This window comes from Wyeomyia smithii, chromosome 3 (assembly GCF_029784165.1).
Source record: "Wyeomyia smithii strain HCP4-BCI-WySm-NY-G18 chromosome 3, ASM2978416v1, whole genome shotgun sequence".
NCBI classification, from domain to species: Eukaryota; Metazoa; Arthropoda; class Insecta; order Diptera; family Culicidae; genus Wyeomyia; species Wyeomyia smithii.
In genome coordinates, this window is record NC_073696.1 from 219,161,664 (window position 1) to 219,184,415 (window position 22,752).

A 22,752-nucleotide genomic window follows, 5' to 3' on the forward strand; every position below is an offset into this window, starting at 1 on the left:
TAAAGTTCCAAAGAATATAGAAGTCATTTTTAAATAGACTATTTTTGATGGTACTAATATTGATATTACATAAATATTTTTTGACATTCCTCAGAAGTATTTTAGTTTTTTCTCTGCGACATTCGTATAGAGTATCTACAGACTATAGAAAAGGATACTAGAACTGGACCAATTATTCCCAACTATTTTGGCATTGCGACTCTTTTTGCCAAGCAAAAAGAACTCCGCGGTCCGCTTTTCGAAGCGCAAAGCGTTTTACGGCTTTTGTAAAAAAATTCAGATACAAGTTTTGTAATACGAGGTTGTTTTTTGCAGTGTCATACCATCATGCATAACTAATTTGTTTGATGCCTTGGTCTATGCAGAAGAGTTGAAAACCTACTGTCACAGAGGAACGAACAGGACAGACAGGACAAACAGGAAAGACAGGATGGACAGACAGGACAGAAGTTTTTTTCATCTTTCAAACCAAGGCTCTCGTGGTGTCCCTAGATGAGCTTCCGAACGTGGACACTCGATTTAGATGGACAGAACAGACAGAACGGATAGGACAAACAGGTCAGACAGGTCAGACAGGACAGACAGAACAGACAGAACAAACAGGTTAAATACTACAGGCAAAAGAGACAGGACAGGCAGGACAGACAGAACAAACAGGTCAGATACTACAGACAGAATAGATTGAAGAGGCAGAGCAGAAAGAAAAGACAAGACGGCTAGGACAGATTGGACAGACGGGACAAACTGGACAGACTCGACGGACAGGGCAGACAGAACAAACAGAACAGACAGAACAGGCAGGACAGACAAGTTCGAAAAGAACAGGACAAAAAGGACAAAAAGAAAAGACATGACAAAAAAAATTGGATGGATGGGACAGACAGTGGAGACTAGAGAGACTGGACAGATAGGATCGAAAGAAAAGACAGGACAGAAATAAAAGAAAGGATAGAATAAAAAAGGACAGGACAGAAAAAAAGACAGGACGGACAGGACAAATAGGACAGGCAGGACGGACAGATAGGACAGTCAGACACGACAGTCAGACACGACAGACAGACAGGACAGACAGTCAGGACAGACAGTCAGGACAGACAGACAGGACAGACAGACAGACAGACAGACAGACAGACAGACAGACAGACAGACAGGACAGACAGACAGGACAGACAGACAGAGAGACAGGACAGACAGACAGACAGGACAGACAGACAGACAGGACAGACAGACATACAGGACAGACAGACAGGACAAATAGACACGACAGGACAGACAGGAGAGGACAGACAGGACAGACAGAAAAGACAGACAGGACAGACAGACAGGATAGACATACAGGACAGACAGACAGGACAAACAGACACGACAGGACAGACAGGAGAGGACAGACAGGACAGGACTGACAGGACAGGACAGACAGGACAGGACAGACAGGACAGACAGGACAGGGCAGACAGGACAGGGCAGACAGGACAGGGCAGACAGGACAGGGCAGACAGGACAGGACAGACAGGACAGACAGACAGGACAGACAGTCCGGACAGACAGTCAGGACAGACAGACAGGACAGACAGACAGACAGACAGACAGACAGACAGGACAGACAGACAGGACAGACAGACAGAGAGACAGGACAGACAGACAGACAGGACAGACAGACAGACAGGACAGACAGACAGACAGGACAGACAGACAGACAGGACAGACAGAAAAGACAGACAGGACAGACAGACAGACAGGACAAACAGACACGACAGGACAGACAGGAGAGGACAGACAGGACAGGACTGACAGGACAGGACAGACAGGACAGGACAGACAGGACAGACAGGACAGACAGGACAGGGCAGACAGGACAGGGCAGACAGGACAGGGCAGACAGGACAGGGCAGACAGGACAGGACAGACAGGACAGGACAGACAGGACAGGACAGACAGGACAGGATAGACAGGACAGGACAGACAGGATAGACAGGACAGGACAGACAGGACAGGACAGACAGGACAGGACAGACAGGACAGGACAGACAGGACAGGACAGACAGGACAGGACAGACAGACAGAACAGACAGGACTAATAGACTGGACAGACAAACAGGACAGACAGACAGGACAGATAATACAGACAGAATTGAAAGAAAAGACATGACAGAGAACAGACAGGACAGGCAGATAGGACAGACAGACAGGACAGACAGACAGAAAAGACAGACAGGACAGACAGACAGGACAGACAGACAGGACAGACAGACAGGACAGACAGACAGGACAGACAGACAGGACAGACAGACAGGACAGACAGACATGACAGACAAACAGGACAGACAAACAGGACAGACAGACAGGACAGACAGACAGACAGACAGACAGGACAGACAGGACAGACAGACTGGACAGATAATACAGACAGAATCGGAAGAAAAGACATGACAGAGAACAGACAGGACAGACAAAAAGGACAGACAGGCAGGACAGATAATACAGACAGAATCGGAAGAAAAGATATGACAGACAGAACAGACAGGACAGACAATACAGGCAGGATCGAAACAAAAGACATGACAGAAAAGACAGGATGAACAGAACAGATAGGACAGACAGGAAAGACAGGACAGGCAGGACAGACAGGACAGACAAGACAGACAGGACACAGGACAGGACAGGACAGGACAGGACAGGACAGGACAGGACAGGACAGGACAGGAGTTCTTCAAAATTTCAAAAGTCAAAATATGGTATTTTTAAAAATAGAAATAATTACTAGTGTTTAGTGATTGTTACATCAAGGCAACCAGTGAAAAGTTGTCTTTGACATCAGAGTTGAAAATTTGGTTATTCTTTGTCCAACCTCGAACATAAATAGATGTTCTTTTGTAAAAACTCTTAAGTTAATTTAAACCTTTGGATATATCATTTCGGCGACGAGGATCTCAAGAATCCACGAACATGGCAGAAGATAGAGTTGATCAGAAACCGCAACCAGGAATTCCAGATATGATTCTCCAGATGGCCCAACTTTTACAGCAGATGGCAGCCCAGCAGCAACAGCCTCAGTATCAAACCCCGGAGCAGATTTTGGTGTCCCTCTCACCGGTCATCACCGAGTTTGTCGTCGATGAAGAAAACGGAGTTACGTTCGGACGCTGGTAACCGCTACCAGGACCTCTTCGGGAACGATGCAGGCCAGCTGAATGATGCGGCGAAGATACGTCTACTTCTCCGGAAGCTAGACACCCATTCGCACAGCCGCTATCTCAACTACATCCTGCCAAAGCTGCCCAAGGACATGAAGTTTGAAGACACAGTCAAGATTCTCAATAAAATCTTCGGGCATCCAACGTCAACGTTCCGGAAGCAGTCCATGTGTCTGCAGTTAGTGAAATGCGCATCTGAGGATATTATCAGCTACGGCGGCAACGTCAATCGAGCCTGTGAAGATTCTCAGTTCCAGAACCTAACATCGGATCATTTCAAGCGCCTCATTGTCGTCAACGGATTTAAAGCCACAAAATATGCGGATGTCCGGGCAAGACTACTTTTCATGCTAGAGAATGTTCAATCGTTAACTGCCTCATTTCGTTGCCTTCCAGGTTCTAAGGATATTGGCTGTTTTAAGGAGGTAGATGTAACATCAAGGCAACCAGTGAAAAGTTGTCCTTGACATCAGAGTGTAAAATTTGATTATTCTTTGTCCAACCTCGAATAGGAATAGATGCTCTTTAGTAAAAACTTTTAAGTTCATTTAAACCTTTAGACATATCAATGAACAGGACACTCGAACACTAAATTTCATTTTTTATTAACACTTAACTGAACTAAACTGTAATTTAATTTACACTAAACGTACCGTAGAAAGATAACAATAACAATGTCGTTAATTAAAAACCATCTTCCTTTCATCCTCCGCAAATTGCTCCAGCGCTAATTCAGTAAATTTTTCACGATTGTGTTGTTAACCATCTGCCGATGAACACTCAGCAAGCAGAGAGCACTCAACCGCTGTTCAACCATTGTTGACTTCCGCCAGGTTTTCACCCGACGTAATGCGCTGAACGAGTGCAATTTCAATTGCTTTCTCAGTCGCAGGGAAGAAAGAACGGGTTTCAGCTATCAGGTCTATAAGATCCAGCTCTTCCAAATTCTTACGATCTGCTCTCATGCTGCTGCAATGTTGATACCAAACTTCCACCTCTCAAACAAAACTGTCAACTTCGTAAAAAATTACTAAACTTTTGGTTTTGTGCTTAAACTCTTCCAACGACATGCGTATTACGTTAGCGGAATGCAGCAAGGACAACGCATGGGCAGATGCACTATCCTCACTGAACCGTGTTTCCAGTGAGGTTACAAGAGAATCAAAGTAAGGAATTGTCACAGCTCGGTTCCAATACTCCAAGCTAGTTGATGCAGGCTGATTTGCTCGAAACTTTTAGTCCTTGGTGGATCAACCTGTGTAATTCCACGCAACAAGCATTTCAATCAATTATTTTTATCTGGCTAATACTTTACTCAGATGTTTCTATGGGCTAAAGATGTCGTTCTGTGCTATTAGAGTTATTGAAAACAAAATTCTGCACCAATGTCAAAAACTAGGGGGGCAACGCCCCCCCCCTCGCCCCTCTCTGGCTACGCCTATGGTACAGCAGTTGGGTTGCAACTGGGGTTTGCACTGGAAATAAAGAAGTTCGCTCTGAGCAAGCAAAAAAAGTGAGTGGTTTTAAATCATTGGCACAGTAAAAATGTATGAGCAGGAAATATTGATTCGAGAAACAATTTCCTGATTTTGATAATAGTTTTCTATGTTTTTTTTTTTTGTAACCTCTACGTTAGTGATACAGTTTATTATCAAATTCAATTTACCGAAAAAAATTTGAAACAATTTTCCTTTGTTTCTTTCTGTCTTTTCGTTTAACAGGTACGTATGGGAGCATTTGGATGTCGGATATATGCAGGGGATGTGCGACCTGGTGGCACCGCTGTTGGTAATTTTTGACGACGAATCTTTGAGCTATGGTTGTTTCTGTCGGTTCATGGAACGAATGATTGAGAATTTTCCCAACGGTGGGGCGATGGATATGCATTTCGCCAATATGAGGTACACATCGGTGAAGCTTATACTTCTCAGAAAAACAAAATGCATTTGATCTATTTCGTTAGGTCACTGATTCAGATTCTGGACTCGGAAATGTACGACCTAATGCATGCACATGGGGATTACACACATTTCTACTTCTGCTATCGATGGTTCCTGTTGGACTTCAAACGCGAACTTATCTATGCAGATATTTTTTCCGTTTGGGAAACTATTTGGGCTGCAAAACATGTAGCTTCAGCCCACTTTGTGCTATTTTTGGCACTTGCCCTACTCGAAACCTATCGGGATATAATACTGTCTAACAGCATGGATTTCACTGACATAATTAAATTCTTCAACGGTGAGATATTTGATGTTTGAGGTCGAAAATTTTAATCGTATTCAATTCTTCGTAATTACAGAAATGGCCGAACGCCACAACACACCCGCCGTACTGAAACTGGCAAGGAATCTTGTGCTACAATTGCAAACGATCATTGAAAATAAATAATGTGTTTCCGTTGTTTGAAATGTTAATTGCGTGCAGTTTGTAGAGCAGCTATAAGAAACGACTGTACTCGCAAAACTGTAGATCAGTTTTGCTGGACTGGAATCCGGAAATGTGTACCACGGAATACAAACCAAATTTCTGAGCTATTCGAAGAGAACGTTTACTCGGAGATTATTAGAGAAGAAATATTAGCCCAATATCCAAGTATAATATTACTCACATCAACAAACGAAAATCAATGTCATATACATGTCACTGTTACCTTCTTGTATACATAAAAAACACAAAAAACACAAACAGGTTGAGAACTGTCTCAAATCAGTGCAGGTTCTATTGTTTTTATTGCTTCTAGCTAAAGTAACTATTTTAACCAAAATTATTCTGATAGATATGTTACATCAGAACACCCAGTTTTACTGAAACTTAATCAAATGTGTACTAACCACGATTACAATCTAAAATTTATGTAGACCTTCATGTTGGTAAGATATCTTAACTCTGCCTATATTTATATATAATTCAATAGAAAAATCATCCAGCTGAATCCTTTTGGTAGATTGTTTTAACTCCGTAAAGACGTATTACGTAAAATGATTATTTATTATAGATTGTTGAAGTATTGTATCATGAGCAGAGAGTTATTTTCTAATCCAAATAGATACAAATATTTATTGATCTAAATTTAATTCTAAGGTACTAAACATACAGAGTCATATGAGTGCATGTTATATCAATAAAATCGCTTTAAGTAATCAGAGGCTCCAAGAGCATGTTTATTTGAACGAATGAGTTTTACAGTGTATTTAGTCGCACATCGTCCCAGCATTTTGTTAACTAAGTGTCAAAATTCACAAAAAATGGAAATCTAAATATTTTAAGAAAGAAATCTTATGAAACAAAACACAAACTTTAAAGGAAGTAGAATCTTTTGTGAGATGGTTCCTAAGCATAGGTGCATCCATCAACATTAGAATGAAATGTTATCAAATCGTCACATCTTCCAAACGTAGTTGATAACAGATGAAAAAAAAAATAAATAAAAACAAAACATATATATATAAATAGATATACACAAATATATACTATTTGATTCATGTGGCACAGGCTACATTCAAGTGAATCCACGCCTACTGAGAAAACAGTTTGTATGACAGAATATATATTACATAGTAGGATGGTAGCATCAGTTGTGACATCAAAGAGCACAAATTTAGTAAAAGAATTGTAACAAAGTTTCCCTCTACAAACAGGGATTGGAATTAAAAGCGATGTTCCTAGAACTTTCGAGTAAATAAACATACAATTGAGTTTTGTATCACAAGTGCGAAAAGATCGTGGTTTGCCAATAGTACACGATGTCACGGCTGATGCCACCATCTCGAAAACCAGAACTATCCCTTGAAAGCACTTCGAACTGAGAAGGTACGAGAGCGTGAAGTTTGAAAGGACAAGAAAAGATTTGATGTCGTCGTTCGGTGTTACTAGCATCAATCAATCTTTATAGCCAGAAAAAAACATCGTGCCGACTGTTTTGAATGACCATTTGTAAGAACATATTGTATTTGAACGAGTTTAGAGCTGAATAAAAAGGCACGATAAATGAATGACTACTAGAAGGTTGTTTCAATTCGATTTTACAAAATGCAAAATAAAAAAGAAATAGCATAAAATTCCATCCTAATCAGAAACATTAAAATATATCAAAAAATTAAAAAATGACAGAAATGTCAGAAATTTTGAAAGTGGCAAAAATGTCCCAAATATCTAAAATCTTCACATTTTTCATTTGTAACTCTTCTAAATAGCCTATTTGTTATAGTTTTTCACATAGTGCCGCTTACATTGTCATAAAATTAAAGCAGTTTTTGGACTAAGGAGATTTCGATAAATTAATTAAGATTAACCATCGTCCTCTATCGCACTGTGCGGCGAAGGATGAATTTCACGGACCGCGCTGTTTACCAAGTGAATTAATGCACTAGACAGGCAATTTGCAATTCAAAGGTCAGTTGACAGTGAACTACATATTTGTTACTGTAAGGAAACTAGCGCACTGCATTGAAATTTAGTCTGCTGTTCCGATTACCTCAAGCAGTTGGTGGATATTGTTGCAGAATAAATTTCAGATTTCGCTTTCGAAAAGCTTCTGCGCGAAATGGCTCTGGTGTTACGGCATCTCTATCAATATTATCAAGATTATTACGATAATGCACAAGGTAAGATGTTTACTATAATCACAGTTTGCAAATTTTTCTTATAAAATTTTGGACTTTTTATTTTAAGATCCTCGGACAAAAGATTTGTTTCTATTGAATCCATCATGGATGCCAATCGCAATCATAGCCGGTTATTTGTATTTCGTTCAAAGTTTGGGACCGAAACTAATGATGGATCGGAAGCCATTCGATCTTCGCCGCATGTTACTGGTCTATAACTTGATACAAATTGTGGCTAATATCTTCGTGGCTTTTGCTGTGAGTGTCTAACAGTTCTACGCAAGTTTTGTGTAATTTTCGTACACGATTTTTCTTTCAGGGTACTAAGTTGATGATCGAAAAACGAGTGTCATTGCTTTGCGAGCCCATTGATCGCTCAACTAATGAAATCGCCCTAAGAGAAGTTCGATTAGTGCATTGCTACTACGTGCTTAAAGTAGTAGATTTAATTGATACGGTTAGTTAATTTTTTCGACTGATGTCATTTGGATTTATGTAACTAACTTGCTTTTCGCAAATTTTAGATATTCTTCGTACTTCGAAAGAAGCAAAACCATGTGTCATTTTTGCACGTCTATCACCACACAGCAATGGTGCTGATTCCATTCTTCTACGCAAGGCTTTATCCAGGCGGTCACGGCTCTATGCTGGGGCTGATTAACACATATGTCCACGCAGCAATGTATTTCTACTTTTTCTTATCCGTCTATCGACCAGAGTTGACCAAGAACGTTCGTTGGAAGAAATACATCACGATGCTTCAGATGACGCAATTCGTAATGTTGGTCTTCATATATGGATTACCGGCAATGTTCAACTACGATTGCGGAATACCTAGATTTTGGTTCTGGGGGGCTATGCTGCAGAGTCTGTTTATGTTGGCGATGTTTGCTAGTTTCTATCGAACCGCGTATGGTCAGAAGAAAGATGATTAGATCTTTGAAGATGGTTTGAAAGTGAATAAAAGATCTACTTAGTTGCAGAATTGTAGATTTTTTTCATTTCTAATCATCCACTACATTTCACTGGCGAAAATGATTTATTTGATGTGTTGTTTTATTCCAGATGAACGTATGTGGTTGTACGTATTTTATAATTATTTCGATTAAGTTAAAAAGTAAATTAGTTGTTTACAGCCGGTTAAGGTGAAACGGTGTTGAATCCAAAACTGGCCGACTTCGAGCCACCGCTTCGAATCTTCAAAAGCACAAGACTCGGAAACAGTAAATGCGCCACCTGTGAAAACGCTGTTTTATGTTTGCTGCGGTGATGTAAATATAAAATAGCGTTTTCACAAGGAAAGTTATAACTGTTTCCGAGTCTTGTGCTTCTGAAAATTCGAAGCGGTGGCTCAAGGCCGACCACCTTTTGATTCGACACCGTTTCACCTGATAAGCTGCGCTGAAAACTTAGAGTGCGATGAAAAAAAAACTTAGAGTCCTATTTCGTGAAATACATCCTTTTATATCTGGAAATGCGACAAAGGAGCTAAAATTAAGCATTGGTCCAAAAAGCCACTGTGATAGGATACGTGATTTGACATTTCTATAATACACGATTGAAAAAAACTAATAATCTTTTTGGGTAGGAGCTTCCATTCCTCGAATGGAGTTAGGTAGTAATTTCCGAAGATGTTGGTGTCCCCCATTTGACAATTGCAAGGATATCAATGCGCATTTTGAAATACTTCTCCGAAGACACCTAGATATTGAAACATCGGTAAATACTTTCAATCGTTCTTTTTGCTGATTGGTTCCACCGTGCAACGGTTGCCAAGTCTGTGTCGGAAATACAAAAGGTTAAATTCTAAATTGGAATCTCACATCTTTTTTTGTGGATTTAGGACGATTCAAGATTTGTCTATTGGGTCAGAATTCGTGAAACGGATCACTAAAAATCGCGATGTCTAATTTTTTCAAATAAGTATTAAAAACTTCAGGAGTTTCACTCGGGAAGTTGATTTTCCAATTTTTATTGAATTTGAGTAAGTTTACAAGTTGTTATTGTCATTTGAAATTTAGGTCAGAATTGTTTTTAAACAGACATAGCTTTAAAAATATTGCATCGAATTTGATGAAATTTTCACAGCAGATGCATCCTAAATTGTAGTTCACGAAAATATTTTTTTTGGAAAAAAAAAATTGTTTCAATAGTAACTATTTAAAACAATATGTTGAAAATCTATGTTCTGGGGCCCTGAAAAAAATCACAAGTATTTTTGACGAAATTTCGAAACTGCCTTGAAAATTTCGCGGTGGTGATATTTTTTGATCAAAAGATATGGGCCTTCAAAGTTGGTGCCAAGCGCATTTTCAAGCGTGAAGCGAGTGAGCAGTACTACTATTGACAATCCCAGTTTCAGTTATATGCAAAAATTCTATAAGGTTTGTAAAATTAGTTTAATAGAAATGATTTTTAGTCGCAAAATAGTCAAAATATGCTTAGTCTGTTACCCAACTTAATAATGAAGACAGTATATTTTATGCCCCTTACAACTCGCAAGCCTACCTACACATTTTACTAAAAAAATATTGCAAAATTTAGTTGGGGAACAACCGTACAGAACGCATCAGCGGGTTAAGATCACCCGTGCTATTACTTTTAGCCATTATGGTGCACTTTTTGGTATGAGAACTGAAAAAAACTTGGTTAAGGAACATTTTTCGCTTGAAAAATGCGTTGCGGCACCAACTTTGAAGGCCCATATTTTTTGATCAAAAAATATCACCACCGCGAAATTTTCAGGGCAATTTACAAATTTCGTCAAAAATACTTGTGATTTTTTTCAGATTTTTCAGTGCCCCAGAACATAGATTTTCAACATATTGTTTTAAATAGTTACTATTGAAAAAATATTTTTTTCTCCAAAAAAAATATTTTCGAAAACTACAACTCAGGATGTGGATCTGCTGTGAAAATTTCATCAAATTCGATGCAATATTTTTAAAGCTATGTCTATTTAAAAACAATTTTGACCTAAATTTCAAATGACAATAACAACTTGTAAACTTACTCAAATTCAATAAAAATTGGAGAATCAACTTCCCGAGTGAAACGCTTGAAGTTTTAAATACTTATTTGAAAAAATTAGACATCGCGATTTTCAGTGATCCGTTTCACGAATTCTGACCCTATTATTAAGTACTATGATGCTGAACAACAAAAACCGTAGTTCCATGTAGACGCGTTGTCGTTTACAGAATGCGGCGTAATGCGCGCGAGAATTTATGGTTTTTTTTTTCAAATATTATTTGAAGTATTTTTAGGCAATAATATCAAAATTTTCGAATTTAGCTATCTGTATGAGGTCCTCTCCAAAAAAATTTACTTGATGTGTTCTTCATTGTCAGCAATGGTGACAATTCGAGACGACGTCTGAAGCTTAAATACGCTTTTCGAACGTAGTCCTCGGGCATCGGACGCCATGTGTACGCTATGTTGGACTCTAGGGTGTTCACACTAGGGTGAGATGTTTTGCAGGCTCTTGCATCGACATACACCCAAATCGAATAATTCGACGGGTTAGGGTCCGGGCTGCTAGGGAGCTTCGTATATTTTTATTTTTTATTTTTGATCATACCGAGGTACCTTTGCATGGAAAAAAATAAAAAAAATAACGGTATCTATCTCTGAGTTGAAATTTTCTTTTTGGAATGCAAGCATTGAAAAAATGATAAAGCATGTTGCTAATTTTGTTCCAAATGCATATGCAAAAAAATATAAAAAATATTTTCGGTAAAATTTTTTTTTCTATCTTTATGTTTTACAAATAATGTACGGTGCTGTGAACATACACGATTTTCGTACTATTTATTGAAAAATCAAAAATTATTTCCATTCTGTACATCTTTTAAGAAAAAAAAACATAAAAAAAACTAGTAAAACCACCCAAAATAGCTAGTACTGATCTCCATCTTTCGAGTGAAGATTGTTGTTTTTGCAGCTTTGCGAGAAATTTAATTTGAAAAAGTGCATTTTTTTATCAAAAACGTCATGAATCCTATGAAAAAGTTCATAATTTGCCCAAGGCATCATGTTCGGTAGAAAAATGTATTTTTCAAATATGAAAAAGAGTCTAGAGCATAGTAGGCCTCTAAAATCATGTTAGACTTTTTATTTGGTATTTTTTAATTTTTAGAAATTTAAGAAGCAAAGCTGCATATTCAATTTTAAAATGCTTTTTCGTCGCGTGCCGATAGCTCGCTTCACAAGTAGAATTTGGAGAAACGATGAATGATAAACTTGTACCCCCTAAGTAGTACTACAAGTTTGTCGAATAGTGCAATACTTCAACTTTTATGCTTAAAACGTGAGAGCCCATATTCAGTGCAATATTTAGTCAGTATTCACGGTGAATATCATGACATTCACCGCGAATATTGGCCGAATATCCCAGAGCAGAGAGTTAGTGCATTGCTTTCTTCGACAAATTTTTAGCATTACTTAAGGATTGCAAGTTTGTTGTACATCATGTTTCAAAATTGTGGAGTGAGCTATCGACACGCGGCCAATTGAATTGAATTGACACCCCAAAATTTAATATGCAACCTCAAATGTCTGGGTATAAAACTATCTGTGTGTGATCGATTTTCAAGAGATAGAACCAATGTGTCTGCAGCAAAGTTTTTCTACATAAGATTATCTACAACTTCGCTGAAGACTTCATTTTGATTTGACAAGTAATTGAAAAAATAGATTTTCTCTCACTTTTAGGTGAATTAGTCAAAAATTTATTTTCATCAAAATATACCCCTTGAGATGTACAAAAAATTTGTCGAATACACCAAAGCATTCAAATGTCATTTTTTTACTCAAACAGCTGACGATCACGTTTTTCGTGTTTTAATCCACTGTGCGTACGTCCGCAACCCAGTGGCGTAGCTATGGTTTGGTGGACCTGGTGCGGTAACAAAAATGTGGGCCCGCAATGAAAATGACTGGGCAGTTTTTTCTTCCATAAAAGGAATTGAGACAAACAAAAAACTTAGATTTTTCTACTTATTTATTCCGTTGTCCGCAAAATCAATAATAAGGTATTCAGATACTCACTACCGAGCCGTTTGGTTGGAAAAATCAGAAATTACTGATTCGAAATCAATGGAATCAGTGATTTCACGTTCACGTGATTCACGTACCTCAAATAGTTCTTGATCAACTTTAACTTAGAGAAACTTAATCAACTTCAACTTAGAGCCAAATGTTTTCGAGTGCATATAGTCTCGCGTGAACGCAAATTATTCCCCTCGCTCTGTTTCATGTTTTCGATAGCCATACAGCAACACAGATAGACCGCGTTTTCCAGACTTGGTAAAAGCACCGCTCCGAGCCGCTCGATGACATCGCCAAATTATAGACACCAAGCACCACAAGCGTATTATCGTCTTATGTGACATTCGTAGCAAGCACCAGCTCGGCGCAAGAGCTAAAAAAGCTACGAATGCAATGAGATAATCTTGTGTTCGTAGTCACCTCTAGGCACGTTTAGCGTTTTTTTCTTTTTCGTCTTGTTTTGATCTGTGAAGAGATATTTGCTGTGTGATGCTTTTCTTAATTTGTTGCGCACCAAGCTAAAGACCAAAGCACCTAGCCCGAGTGCGTGTGGGTTATGGAGTTAGAGCTACAATCAAGCTCTGCTTGAGATGCTGTGCGTACCAAGTTTGATTAAGAATTTTGTAATATTTTCTTTAACTATAAACTCGTTTTTTAATAAAGATTGATGATTATGCTACCTGAAACGACGGAAAGTATCAAAATAGTGTCTCGATTATATTCCACTGTATTTTCTGGCTGAAGGCTCAGAAATATAAAGCAATTTAAACCTCATATTACAAGAAATATTTACCGAAACGCATGCTTTCTTTAAACGAAACAAACAAATCCAAGCAATTGCAACTGCTGCAGGTAAAAAATTTTCACGGCATGTTCTTTTGAAACTTTTAAACAGAACATTATTTTGCTGCTTCATTACATTGAATGTCATTTCATTGAATTCATGACATTTAAGTTCAAAAACAACACAAACATATAGTCACCCACTCACCCGCATACGTCGTCAGCGCTCACCCTCTGCACTAGCTGTAACGTGTAATATACATAGCAAAGAGAAGCAGAGTACAAGAAGACGGAGATGCCACGAAGCAAAAAAGTAGCAAAATGATTCGGGAATACATCGTGCGCTGTATGTAACTTTAGAAAAACACCAACGAAGAGATATCCGCTCTTCGCGTGCCGAATCATCGACCAAAGTACCCAGCATGAGGTTAAGTTCAGATGGGCAGTTAGACCGGTTCGGTGTTCGCAAGATTTTGGGGCCCCCTTGAGTGGTGGGCCTGGTGCGGACCGCACCAACCGCACCCCCCTAGCTACGCTACTGCCGCAACCGCAACACCTTCAACACGATTGTTTTCGCGCTTTAAAGCATTTAAAGCATAGTTGTATTATGCAAACAGTAAGCCCGACTGATCATAACTATAACACCTATGCCTGTAACGACTGACGTCGGTTTCTCGACGAGTCGTCAACATCGAACAGGATCGCCTTTCGACGCGACACAATGCTTGTGACAAATCCGGGCTGCCAATATATCTCGCAAATACAGTGCTTGATAAAATAATAGATGCGAGTATTGCTTATAAAGTCTGCATTTTTACCTATCATGTCTAAGGCATATTTGCATGCAACTTCTGTGGATGGGTAATGACTAGAACAATTATATCGTGTAAAATTCATGGTATTTTGTCCGTTAGCGAAAAATATTTTAAGTGGAAAATATAATAGGTGTAAAGTAAACTATGGAAACAGTAAGGCTGTACAGAGCAATTCCACAAAAAACGGGTTACCAATTTGATCGACCATTTTTGATTTGGCTGAAACTTTGCATAGATGTTTCTAAGGCAAAAGATGCCATTTTGTGCTATTTGTTTACCTTTTTGGACACGACTCATTTTTGAGAAGCTATTGAAAAATTATATTTTGGGTGCATGTATGTACAAACATTTTTAGGGCCAAAACAGTTTGTTTGATCGGTATGACGTCTTCGACAAAGTTATAGATGGCAATTTTGTTTTTCCGAAAAAAATACACTCTAAAAAAATATTGTTTTCGTGGAAAAAAGTTAAAATTAATCTATTTTTTTAATAAAACTACGAAAGATTACCTAAACAATGAAACCGGTCCGATCACGGAGAAATCAGAAATAGATTTTTGAAGCATTTTTACTTTTTATTTTTCAAAGCGGTATTTACAATCAATCAGACGGCTCCGGATGGTTTTAGATGTCACCTTCAACTCAAGTTCTGTTTTGATGGCTATAGATGTGAGGAATGCATCTCTTTTACCAATTTCAGTATTCGGCGGTCATTCCTAGAACTAGTTTTCTTCCCCCCCTTGTTTTTCTGATTTCTGCCGGTAGGTCACAGATTTTATAACTATATTTTGTGTGCAGCCGATTGTTTCTGCTTTTTTCTGAAAGTTTTATTTTCATATTGTAGTTTTTGATCAGCTGTTTTGTATCGGGGCTGAAATGTTTACCGCGACCTTTTAACGGTAAACAAAAAGCAAATTTTATAAAGCCAACTTTTGAAATATTAGTTTATCAGTACGGGCTTACTGTTTCCACTCGAAGAAAACCGTAAATCAATATATTTCAATAATCAAATTGTATTATCAGTCACGTCACGATGTATAATTTACTTTACACATATTATATTTTCCACTTAAAATATTGGTCAATGAAAGTTTTTTTTTTCGCGCACGGAAACAATACCATGAATTTTGACAGATAGCATCGTTCTATTCGTTGCCCATAATATAATTTATAAGCAATACTGACACCTATTATTTTTTCCTGCACTGTATACCATATCAGTACGGTTTTATAAACAACATATGCTGCATATGTATTGATGTTAATGATCTCATGCAACCGTGCTTGAGGACGAAATTACATTCGCGTTAAAGTTGCTCGCAATGTAGAGTCCTCTGTAGGACTCTTCCAGGATATGTGATATATTTTAGCGATAAAATAAACGCGGCACAAATCCTGTACGTGTGGTCGTACCACACGGAATCGCTTATAATTCGAGAACAATTCAGTCCACATAGAGCAACTTACATTCGAGCCCTAGAGTGTATTCTGCGAGAGACAATTTCCCCTCGCGGAACCACTACCTTTTTTGTTATCCTAATGGCCTTTCTCGGTCTATCTCTATTTTAGTACAATTGACTTACCCAATCTCTGAACGACGATTCTTCGCTTCGACACATTTCGTAAACAAACCGGCAACTCATCCTCGCTCACGAGGACGCGAGTTACACGGTCCAACGCGGGCTCTTGTTTATACTAATTGTGCTCACGGGTGACTTTTCGCAGTTTTCGTCACCCAAGCCAAACAGACGACTTGGCTTCAAGTGTAAGCAAATCTTGTCCTACTTTTATGAACGACTGAAGGTTGTGTCTTCAGTTGTGTCTTGAAGGGCCTTTCCGGATTCTAAGTGTGCCACATAATGTGACGGAACCCTGTAGGCATGCGGTCAAGGACGCGGGTGCCGTTACAGCAATCGGTTTTATTTCTTCAATTGTTCAGCAATTAAATATGAGCAATATATGATTTTTTTAGAATTACGCATTAAAAGTGTTGCAGTTTGCATCTAAGCAATTCTCGTTGATACCGTCTCACTGGTGACACGAGGTTTTTTAAAAAGAATATTTTTGTGTCTGAATGATTGAAAGTAATGAAAAAGAGAGAAAACCACTTTGGTTAGTTCTTATTGATGGAATACTCTTTACAGCTCGTGAATCGTGTGCCTGCGCCACAACCTATTGTCTTGTTTGCCACTGAGTATTGATCACGGAATTCTACGATCGAAAACCTCCAGCGCTCGCCGGTCAGCCACGATTTATGTCCGTAGAGAGCTACCAGGAGGATCATCGTCCTGCAGAGCGCAAATTTAAGGCAAATCTGTATGCTGCAGGGCCTAAGCTCTTTACTTCGCGGCTCACCTCGTTATCATACTTTACAAGTGTACCAAGATAAACCAATTCATTGACCACTTCGGAAGCACCGCCATCCATCACCACCGCAGTATCAACTCCCATAAGACTACCACGCTCTCTGACAGTCACCATGTACTTTGTTTTAGCAGTGTGATTCCAATACTCGCAGCTTTCCTTCTCCAGCCTCACAGCGTCTCCTCCATCACAGCTCTACGATTAACACCGACCGAATCGATGTCGCCCGCAACGCCTAGAATCTTATGAGTCTTCGTAATAAAGATGCCTGACCATGGGAAAACCATGTTCAACCATAATCTGCCACAACTCGTTGCGTTGCGTTTTACTAAATCGTACGTCGCCTTGAATCTGTCTGCTATCTGTTGATGATGTGTCAGCCAGTTGTGTTCTCGAAACTTGTCGAGGATCTGACTCAACGTGTACATCTGGTTCGTTGTAGATCGTCCCGCTCGAAAATCGCACCAATAAAGGCTTCCTGCAACGGCCTTAATTTTTGGAACAGAATGGGGGAGTAAAAAAATATATTTGAAATTGTGGAGGTTTATACCTCGATAGTTGTTACAGTCGAGTATGTGTTTCTTCTTATAGATTAAGCATGTGAGTCCTTCCAACCAGGTCGTAGATAGTTTTTCTTCAGGCCAGGATATTCTGGCGATTTACGTTACACAACCGCTCGCTCCCGACTTAGAAAAGTTCGGAATGTCCTGTGGTTTTGTGTTTGTTCAGCTCTCCGCAAGCTTTTTTCATCCCGTCCAAGGTTGGCGGATCCACAACTAGTCCATCCTCCCCAATTTCTGTAATGCTCCCTTCGGTACCCTCTCCTACCTTCCTCACCGTTCAACGCCACTTCAAAGTGTTATTTCCAACGCCTGGGCACCTACTATTTTCCGGTAGTCTGGTCCCCTCTTTGTCATTACACATGGCAGGAACTGGTACGGTCCGGTTCCTGAAATCGAATTTGGTTCTATAGAAGCTCCTCGCGTCGTGCTTTAAGCAATTCTCCGCCTCCGTGATGACGTGATCGTAGTGTTCGCGTGTCCTACGGCGGTGAAGCCTTTTTTCGGTCTTCCCGGTATCTCTCCGTATCTGATTGAACATACTGTTTGCTGATCTTAACTTGTTAGCATAGACTCGGTTCTTTTCGTCCGTCACTTCTGGATACTTAGCATTAAACCATCCACTACGCGTGGTTTCAACTTCCATGCCTATCACTTCTCGCGTTGTTTCACTGATCGTGTCGTAGATGTGCTTCAACACACAGCCGTCGATTAGTATGTGCAGGCCTCTCCATTGAGATGTCTCCAGGTGAACTTCCTAATCTTCCGACGTGCAATAAAAGGTAGGTACTAGAAATGGTCAATTCCTTGGTTGCAGTAAAGTTCACTAGCCTCAAGCCGTTGTCCTTGGCGGTAGATTAGAGGCTTTCCCTCTCAGTAACGAGGTGTGGGAGTTCCTTCCGTCCGACTTGTGCGTTCATATCGCCGACGACGATCTTTATATCGTGTTGCGGGTACTCTCCATACGTTTCTTCAAGGAGCTCGTAGAACTCCTCCTTTACGTTGTCTATGACGTTGGTTCTTTCGTTTGTCGGTGCATACACGTATCAACGACTGTATTTGTAGAATCTGCCCTTGATCCTTAATACGCATAGATGGTCATTGATGATCTCTACCTAATTTGATGTCGAATCGTGCGACGGGGCTTCCGTTCTGGGTGTAACTGGTCACATCGCATTTCATACTTTATTCAGCCGCTCCGTATCAGTCGCTGTTGGGAAATCTTGTTCAAGCAAAATTGTTAACACTCCTTGCGTGTGACTGAATCGTACGCCGCCTTGAAGTCTATAAATAGATGATGTGCCGCGAGTTGTGTTCTCGAAACTTGTCGAAGATCTGGCTTAAGGTGAACATCTGGTTCGTTGAAGATCGTCCCGCTCTGCCCGGTCATTTACCACATTATTGTTTTGTAAGCATGAGTTTCACGAATTTCACTTGTCAATCGGTAAACAGAACCCCATACGCAAGCCTTGAATATGTAGTTCTAAACCACATCGATATTTTGCGAAGTTTGGGCAATTTTGGAAATGGTTTGAAATCTGTAAACTGAATGTGTCTTAGCGGTGAATCTTTTATCAAACGTATAATCTGTTTTCGATGCGTTGATCGGTAAAAGCCACTAAAATAACTAAGTCTCTGAACTTGTATTGGTGAAAGATTTCGAAAACTGTCAAATTTGTTTTAAACTATGTATTCATTAGATAACACTGGCCGACGAAAGCGAAAAAAATGTTGCCTTAAGGCTCAAACCAGTTACCCTAAAAAGATTATAGCTTTATAAGCATTCCTGTGAGTTTTGGTGCCACCAGTTAATGCAAAAGCGCGTCATAAGGCCGTAGAGTAATTGGTCATCGAGTCGCTTCGTCGTTTGCTTACAAGAAAACTCTATAAGTCCTTAAAAATCTTTGTTAGAGGCACCAGAATTCACAAAAATGAATAAAAAGTCATAATCTTTAGTTTTTTTCCAGTTAAGCTGTAAAGCATAACCTCTGTTTACCAGTGTAACCATTGTTAAGGTGAATCGGGACGTGGTCGCGATCAACTCGAATTTTGCAATCTAATTTTTCTTGATTTATGAAGACTACGTACATGAAACTTTGATCAATTGTTTTCACAACTCTTGCATGTCTGAAGTAGCAATTTGAGTGCTGTTTATTTAGTGGAAGCCGAATTTTTTACGCTCAAACTACAAAAGTAAAAAGAACTCTAACCTCAAAATTGTATAGGAAAAAACCACAATCCCGTTTCACCTTAACTACCCAAGCACAATTTGACGAAATCAGTTGAAAAAATGAGCGAATATGCAGAACGCAACAGTCGACTAATGTTCGAACATTTGTGTACGAATTAGGAAATGTGTATTTTTTTTTCAACTTCTGTTTTTTCAGCTTCGGTTAGAAATCGGATGAGTTGTTTATTCTAGTTTGTATACACTGCGTTGATCTCAGTTTAAGCATTTTAATTAGTTAAATTATTTTTGACTGTGAATATGTTGAAGGTGTTTAAAATTTGTATTTATCGTTGGTGAACGGGGATCCCATCTTCTAACCTTTTTTTAAATTCTCAGGCTCTTCAATATTAAAATAAAATACCTACACGCTATATATCAAACGTTAAGCGAATTCTGATAAAATTTAACATTTTTCAGTTATGCACAGTTTTAATAAATTTTTTCATACCATCCTAATAAATTAAATAAATTACACATGCCTGTTACGCGATAGATAATTGCTTGACTATATCAGCCATCGATCTTATGCTAATGAAATCAGTAGAAAAGTTGCTCAAAGCTACGACCGTTTTGCTTGCACACAGTTAAGTTTGAACTTGTGTTGACACGAAATCACTTTCGCTTTCTCTCTAGCTAATTTCCAAAGCGTACCGTGCGCTGTTACCGTGTAGAGCCAACGAAGGAAATTTTCTAGCGTCGTTTTCTAGGCGAATTGCTTAGTTGCGTTCATTAGACCCAAATTACCAAACCGTTCCTTTTCTCTTTGGGTCAGTTAGCTAGGATGAGCTTTATAAAATCGCCTTCAGTGTCGTTCGATCACCCATTCAAGGAGCACGAAGTCTCAACGGCAGGCGGACAGCACCAACTTAGAACTCCCGAGAAGCAGCGATGGCGCTTGTTCTACGTCGAATATTCGATGGGTATCGATGCTTCATGACCGAGTACCGGGGTAAGTGTTGAACAAAGAGACGAGCATTTTTTTCTAAATGCTAGAAAATTTGAACTTATTGCAGATACCAGAAGCATTGAGCTCCCTCTAGCTGGTTCACCATGGCCCGTAATATCTATTATATCTGTCTACTTGTTTGTGGTTCTCAAAGGAGGGCCAGAGTTCATGCAGAACCGAAAACCGTTCGATCTCAAATATTTTATACGGGCTTACAACGCCGTACAGGTCATAGCTAACGGAATATTGTTTGTGATTATTGTGAGTAGAAAAAGTAGAAACTCTCAAGCGAGAAGTATAATTTGCCTTTTTTATTTTTGAAGGTATACCTCCTTTCGATTAGGAAAAACTTTTCATACCTTTGCCAGGCAGTCAATTATACCCAGACGCGCGAAGGCTATGAGGAAATGTTTATGGCCTATTGCTATTTTCTTCTTAAAGTATTAGATCTTGCGGACACAGTATTTTTCGTTCTTCGTAAAAAGCAATCGCACATATCGTTCCTGCACGTGTATCACCATGCCGTTATGGTGATGATAACCTATCTGGCCTTCATTTTCGTACCCGGTATGTTTGACTACCTTAAGCAATAAACGTGAATAAAAAAACTGTAATCCCTTGATTTCAGGAGGGCAAACTGTCATGTTGGGTATCTGGAATACGCTAGTCCATGCGGTAATGTACTTTTACTACTACGTGGCATCATACGGAAACCAATATTCTAGCTGGTGGAAAAAGTATATAACCCTCCTGCAGTTGGTACAATTCGTTCACTTGGGACTACACTTCGGAATTCCGGCTCTACTCGGCATGAATTGCGGATTCCCGCGCTTCTGGCTGTGGATCGGCTTTCTGCAGGCCGCGTTCATACTTACCATGTTCGTAGATTTCTACGTCAAATCGTATGTAAAAAAACGAAAGCTAAGCCAGAAGGCCGAGATCAATTATGTATGCAACGCGCGCAATAAGTGCTTAGTGGTAGGATGACTTGTGTAATTGCGATACAAATGAATATGTTAATTAGAAGTACGATACCTCTAGTGGTTATGCGTTTGTAAGTTCTATGGTAGAACACAGAGAAAGCATTTCTATGCCGTGACTATTGAACCACGTGGATATGCATCTAATTAACTCGAATTTCCAAAAGAGTCCAAAAGAGCTTTGTCACCTTAGAAATAAAAATTTTTCTTTTAACATTATAACAACTCAAGTTTTGGATTTTTTGCTGTCAAAAAAGGCAGATGTACTTAAACGAAAACTGGTTTATTTTTTTTTTATTCTACCAATCAATTTTTGTACAGCAAAACACTTAAATTGCGTATGTTAGGTACAAATGGGGTTGTTGACGAACGTTTGTGTTTTTGCCATCATGTGATTATGCTTTATCTGGTCAAAACACATACCTTTAATCGGCATGGAGTTTGGGAAGAAATGGAATCAACATTTTTTTTAAACATTTGTTCTGATACACATCTTGATTGATAAACAAACCACTGAATTGGAACCAAGGCTTGACAAGAAGAACGAAGTCCCTTTTAATCCATTACTTTGACCAGTCTTCAACTACCTTCCTGGCGAAAGTCTGCCGGAAATCATACACAGTTTAGTTCAAAAATAGTTTATTTGACACGGGGGCATACACAGTCAAAACTGAAAGATTTTCACTTTGAAAATGGTTTACCGTGAACTTTAGAGCTATAGTCAAAATTTAGAAGCTTGCAATGCGTTTGCACAAGACTCCTTGTTTAGACACCATTTCGAACAGAACTGAGCATGCATAAACAAAACAAAAAATACTGGCATAAAGAAGAGAGAGAGAGAGAGAGAGAGAGAGAGAGAGAGCATACATTTACTTACTCTAATTTCTCTCTGAGTGTGTTTGAGTAGAAAAGGCTAGAAATAATCCAAAACTTTAGTTGTCCCAACTTGAATCCGATCAGATGAATTAGGCTGCCATTAGACGCATAATTATCACATGTTATAAAAACTGCAAAAAAAAAAATCCCTAAGCTAAAGAAAATAATATTGTGTAACTGATGCAATTTGCTTCGATTTAACGAAGCTATTGTAAAGAGTCTATCGAAAAGTAATCGTAAATTTTCAATACGTTGTTTCATTCAAAAGGGTGCATATTTTTGACCGTGATTTCATAGAGTATTCTACATGTCAAAGGTATAAACACATGAAATCATAGAACTCCCAGAA

The 22,752-nt window shown here is 39.1% G+C and overlaps 3 protein-coding genes across 4 annotated transcripts in view; all 3 read left to right on the forward strand.

Annotated features, from left to right (window-relative positions):
* LOC129727332 (small G protein signaling modulator 2-like) overlaps window positions 1-7,201 on the forward strand; it is a 29,482-nt gene extending 22,281 nt beyond the window's left edge. For both annotated transcript variants that reach the window (XM_055685071.1, XM_055685072.1), the window contains exons 12-14: window positions 4,916-5,095; window positions 5,158-5,435; window positions 5,497-7,201. In XM_055685071.1, coding sequence (XP_055541046.1) covers window positions 4,916-5,095; window positions 5,158-5,435; window positions 5,497-5,585 — 547 coding nt within the window. In that variant the 3' untranslated portion in view covers window positions 5,586-7,201. The remainder of the gene's footprint in view (window positions 1-4,915; window positions 5,096-5,157; window positions 5,436-5,496) is intronic.
* A 135-nt stretch (window positions 7,202-7,336) lies between these two features.
* Window positions 7,337-8,786, forward strand: LOC129727333 (elongation of very long chain fatty acids protein AAEL008004-like). Its single transcript, XM_055685073.1, has 4 exons — window positions 7,337-7,801; window positions 7,869-8,059; window positions 8,121-8,258; window positions 8,326-8,786. The coding sequence occupies exons 1-4, from the start codon at window positions 7,741-7,743 to the stop codon at window positions 8,734-8,736; spliced, it is 801 nt and encodes a 266-aa protein (XP_055541048.1). The 5' UTR covers window positions 7,337-7,740; the 3' UTR covers window positions 8,737-8,786.
* Window positions 8,787-20,185: 11,399 nt separating this feature from the next.
* Window positions 20,186-22,374, forward strand: LOC129729538 (elongation of very long chain fatty acids protein F-like). Its single transcript, XM_055688170.1, has 4 exons — window positions 20,186-20,550; window positions 20,615-20,808; window positions 20,871-21,114; window positions 21,176-22,374. Exons 1-4 carry the CDS (start codon window positions 20,490-20,492, stop codon window positions 21,532-21,534), a joined length of 858 nt encoding a protein of 285 aa, XP_055544145.1. The 5' UTR covers window positions 20,186-20,489; the 3' UTR covers window positions 21,535-22,374.
* Window positions 22,375-22,752: the final 378 nt, after the last annotated feature.

Excerpts from the sequence above, each read along its gene's own strand:
- LOC129727333 (XM_055685073.1), top strand. The coding sequence starts at position 7,741 with ATGGCTCTGGTGTTACGGCATCTCTATCAATATTATCAAGATTATTAC. Across the intron at positions 8,060-8,120 it reads ATATCTTCGTGGCTTTTGCT|GGTACTAAGTTGATGATCGA; the intron begins GTGAGTGTCTAA and ends TTTTTCTTTCAG. Across the intron at positions 8,259-8,325 it reads TAGTAGATTTAATTGATACG|ATATTCTTCGTACTTCGAAA; the intron begins GTTAGTTAATTT and ends CGCAAATTTTAG.
- LOC129729538 (XM_055688170.1), top strand. The coding sequence starts at position 20,490 with ATGGCGCTTGTTCTACGTCGAATATTCGATGGGTATCGATGCTTCATG. Across the intron at positions 20,551-20,614 it reads CTTCATGACCGAGTACCGGG|ATACCAGAAGCATTGAGCTC; the intron begins GTAAGTGTTGAA and ends AACTTATTGCAG. Across the intron at positions 20,809-20,870 it reads GAATATTGTTTGTGATTATT|GTATACCTCCTTTCGATTAG; the intron begins GTGAGTAGAAAA and ends TTATTTTTGAAG.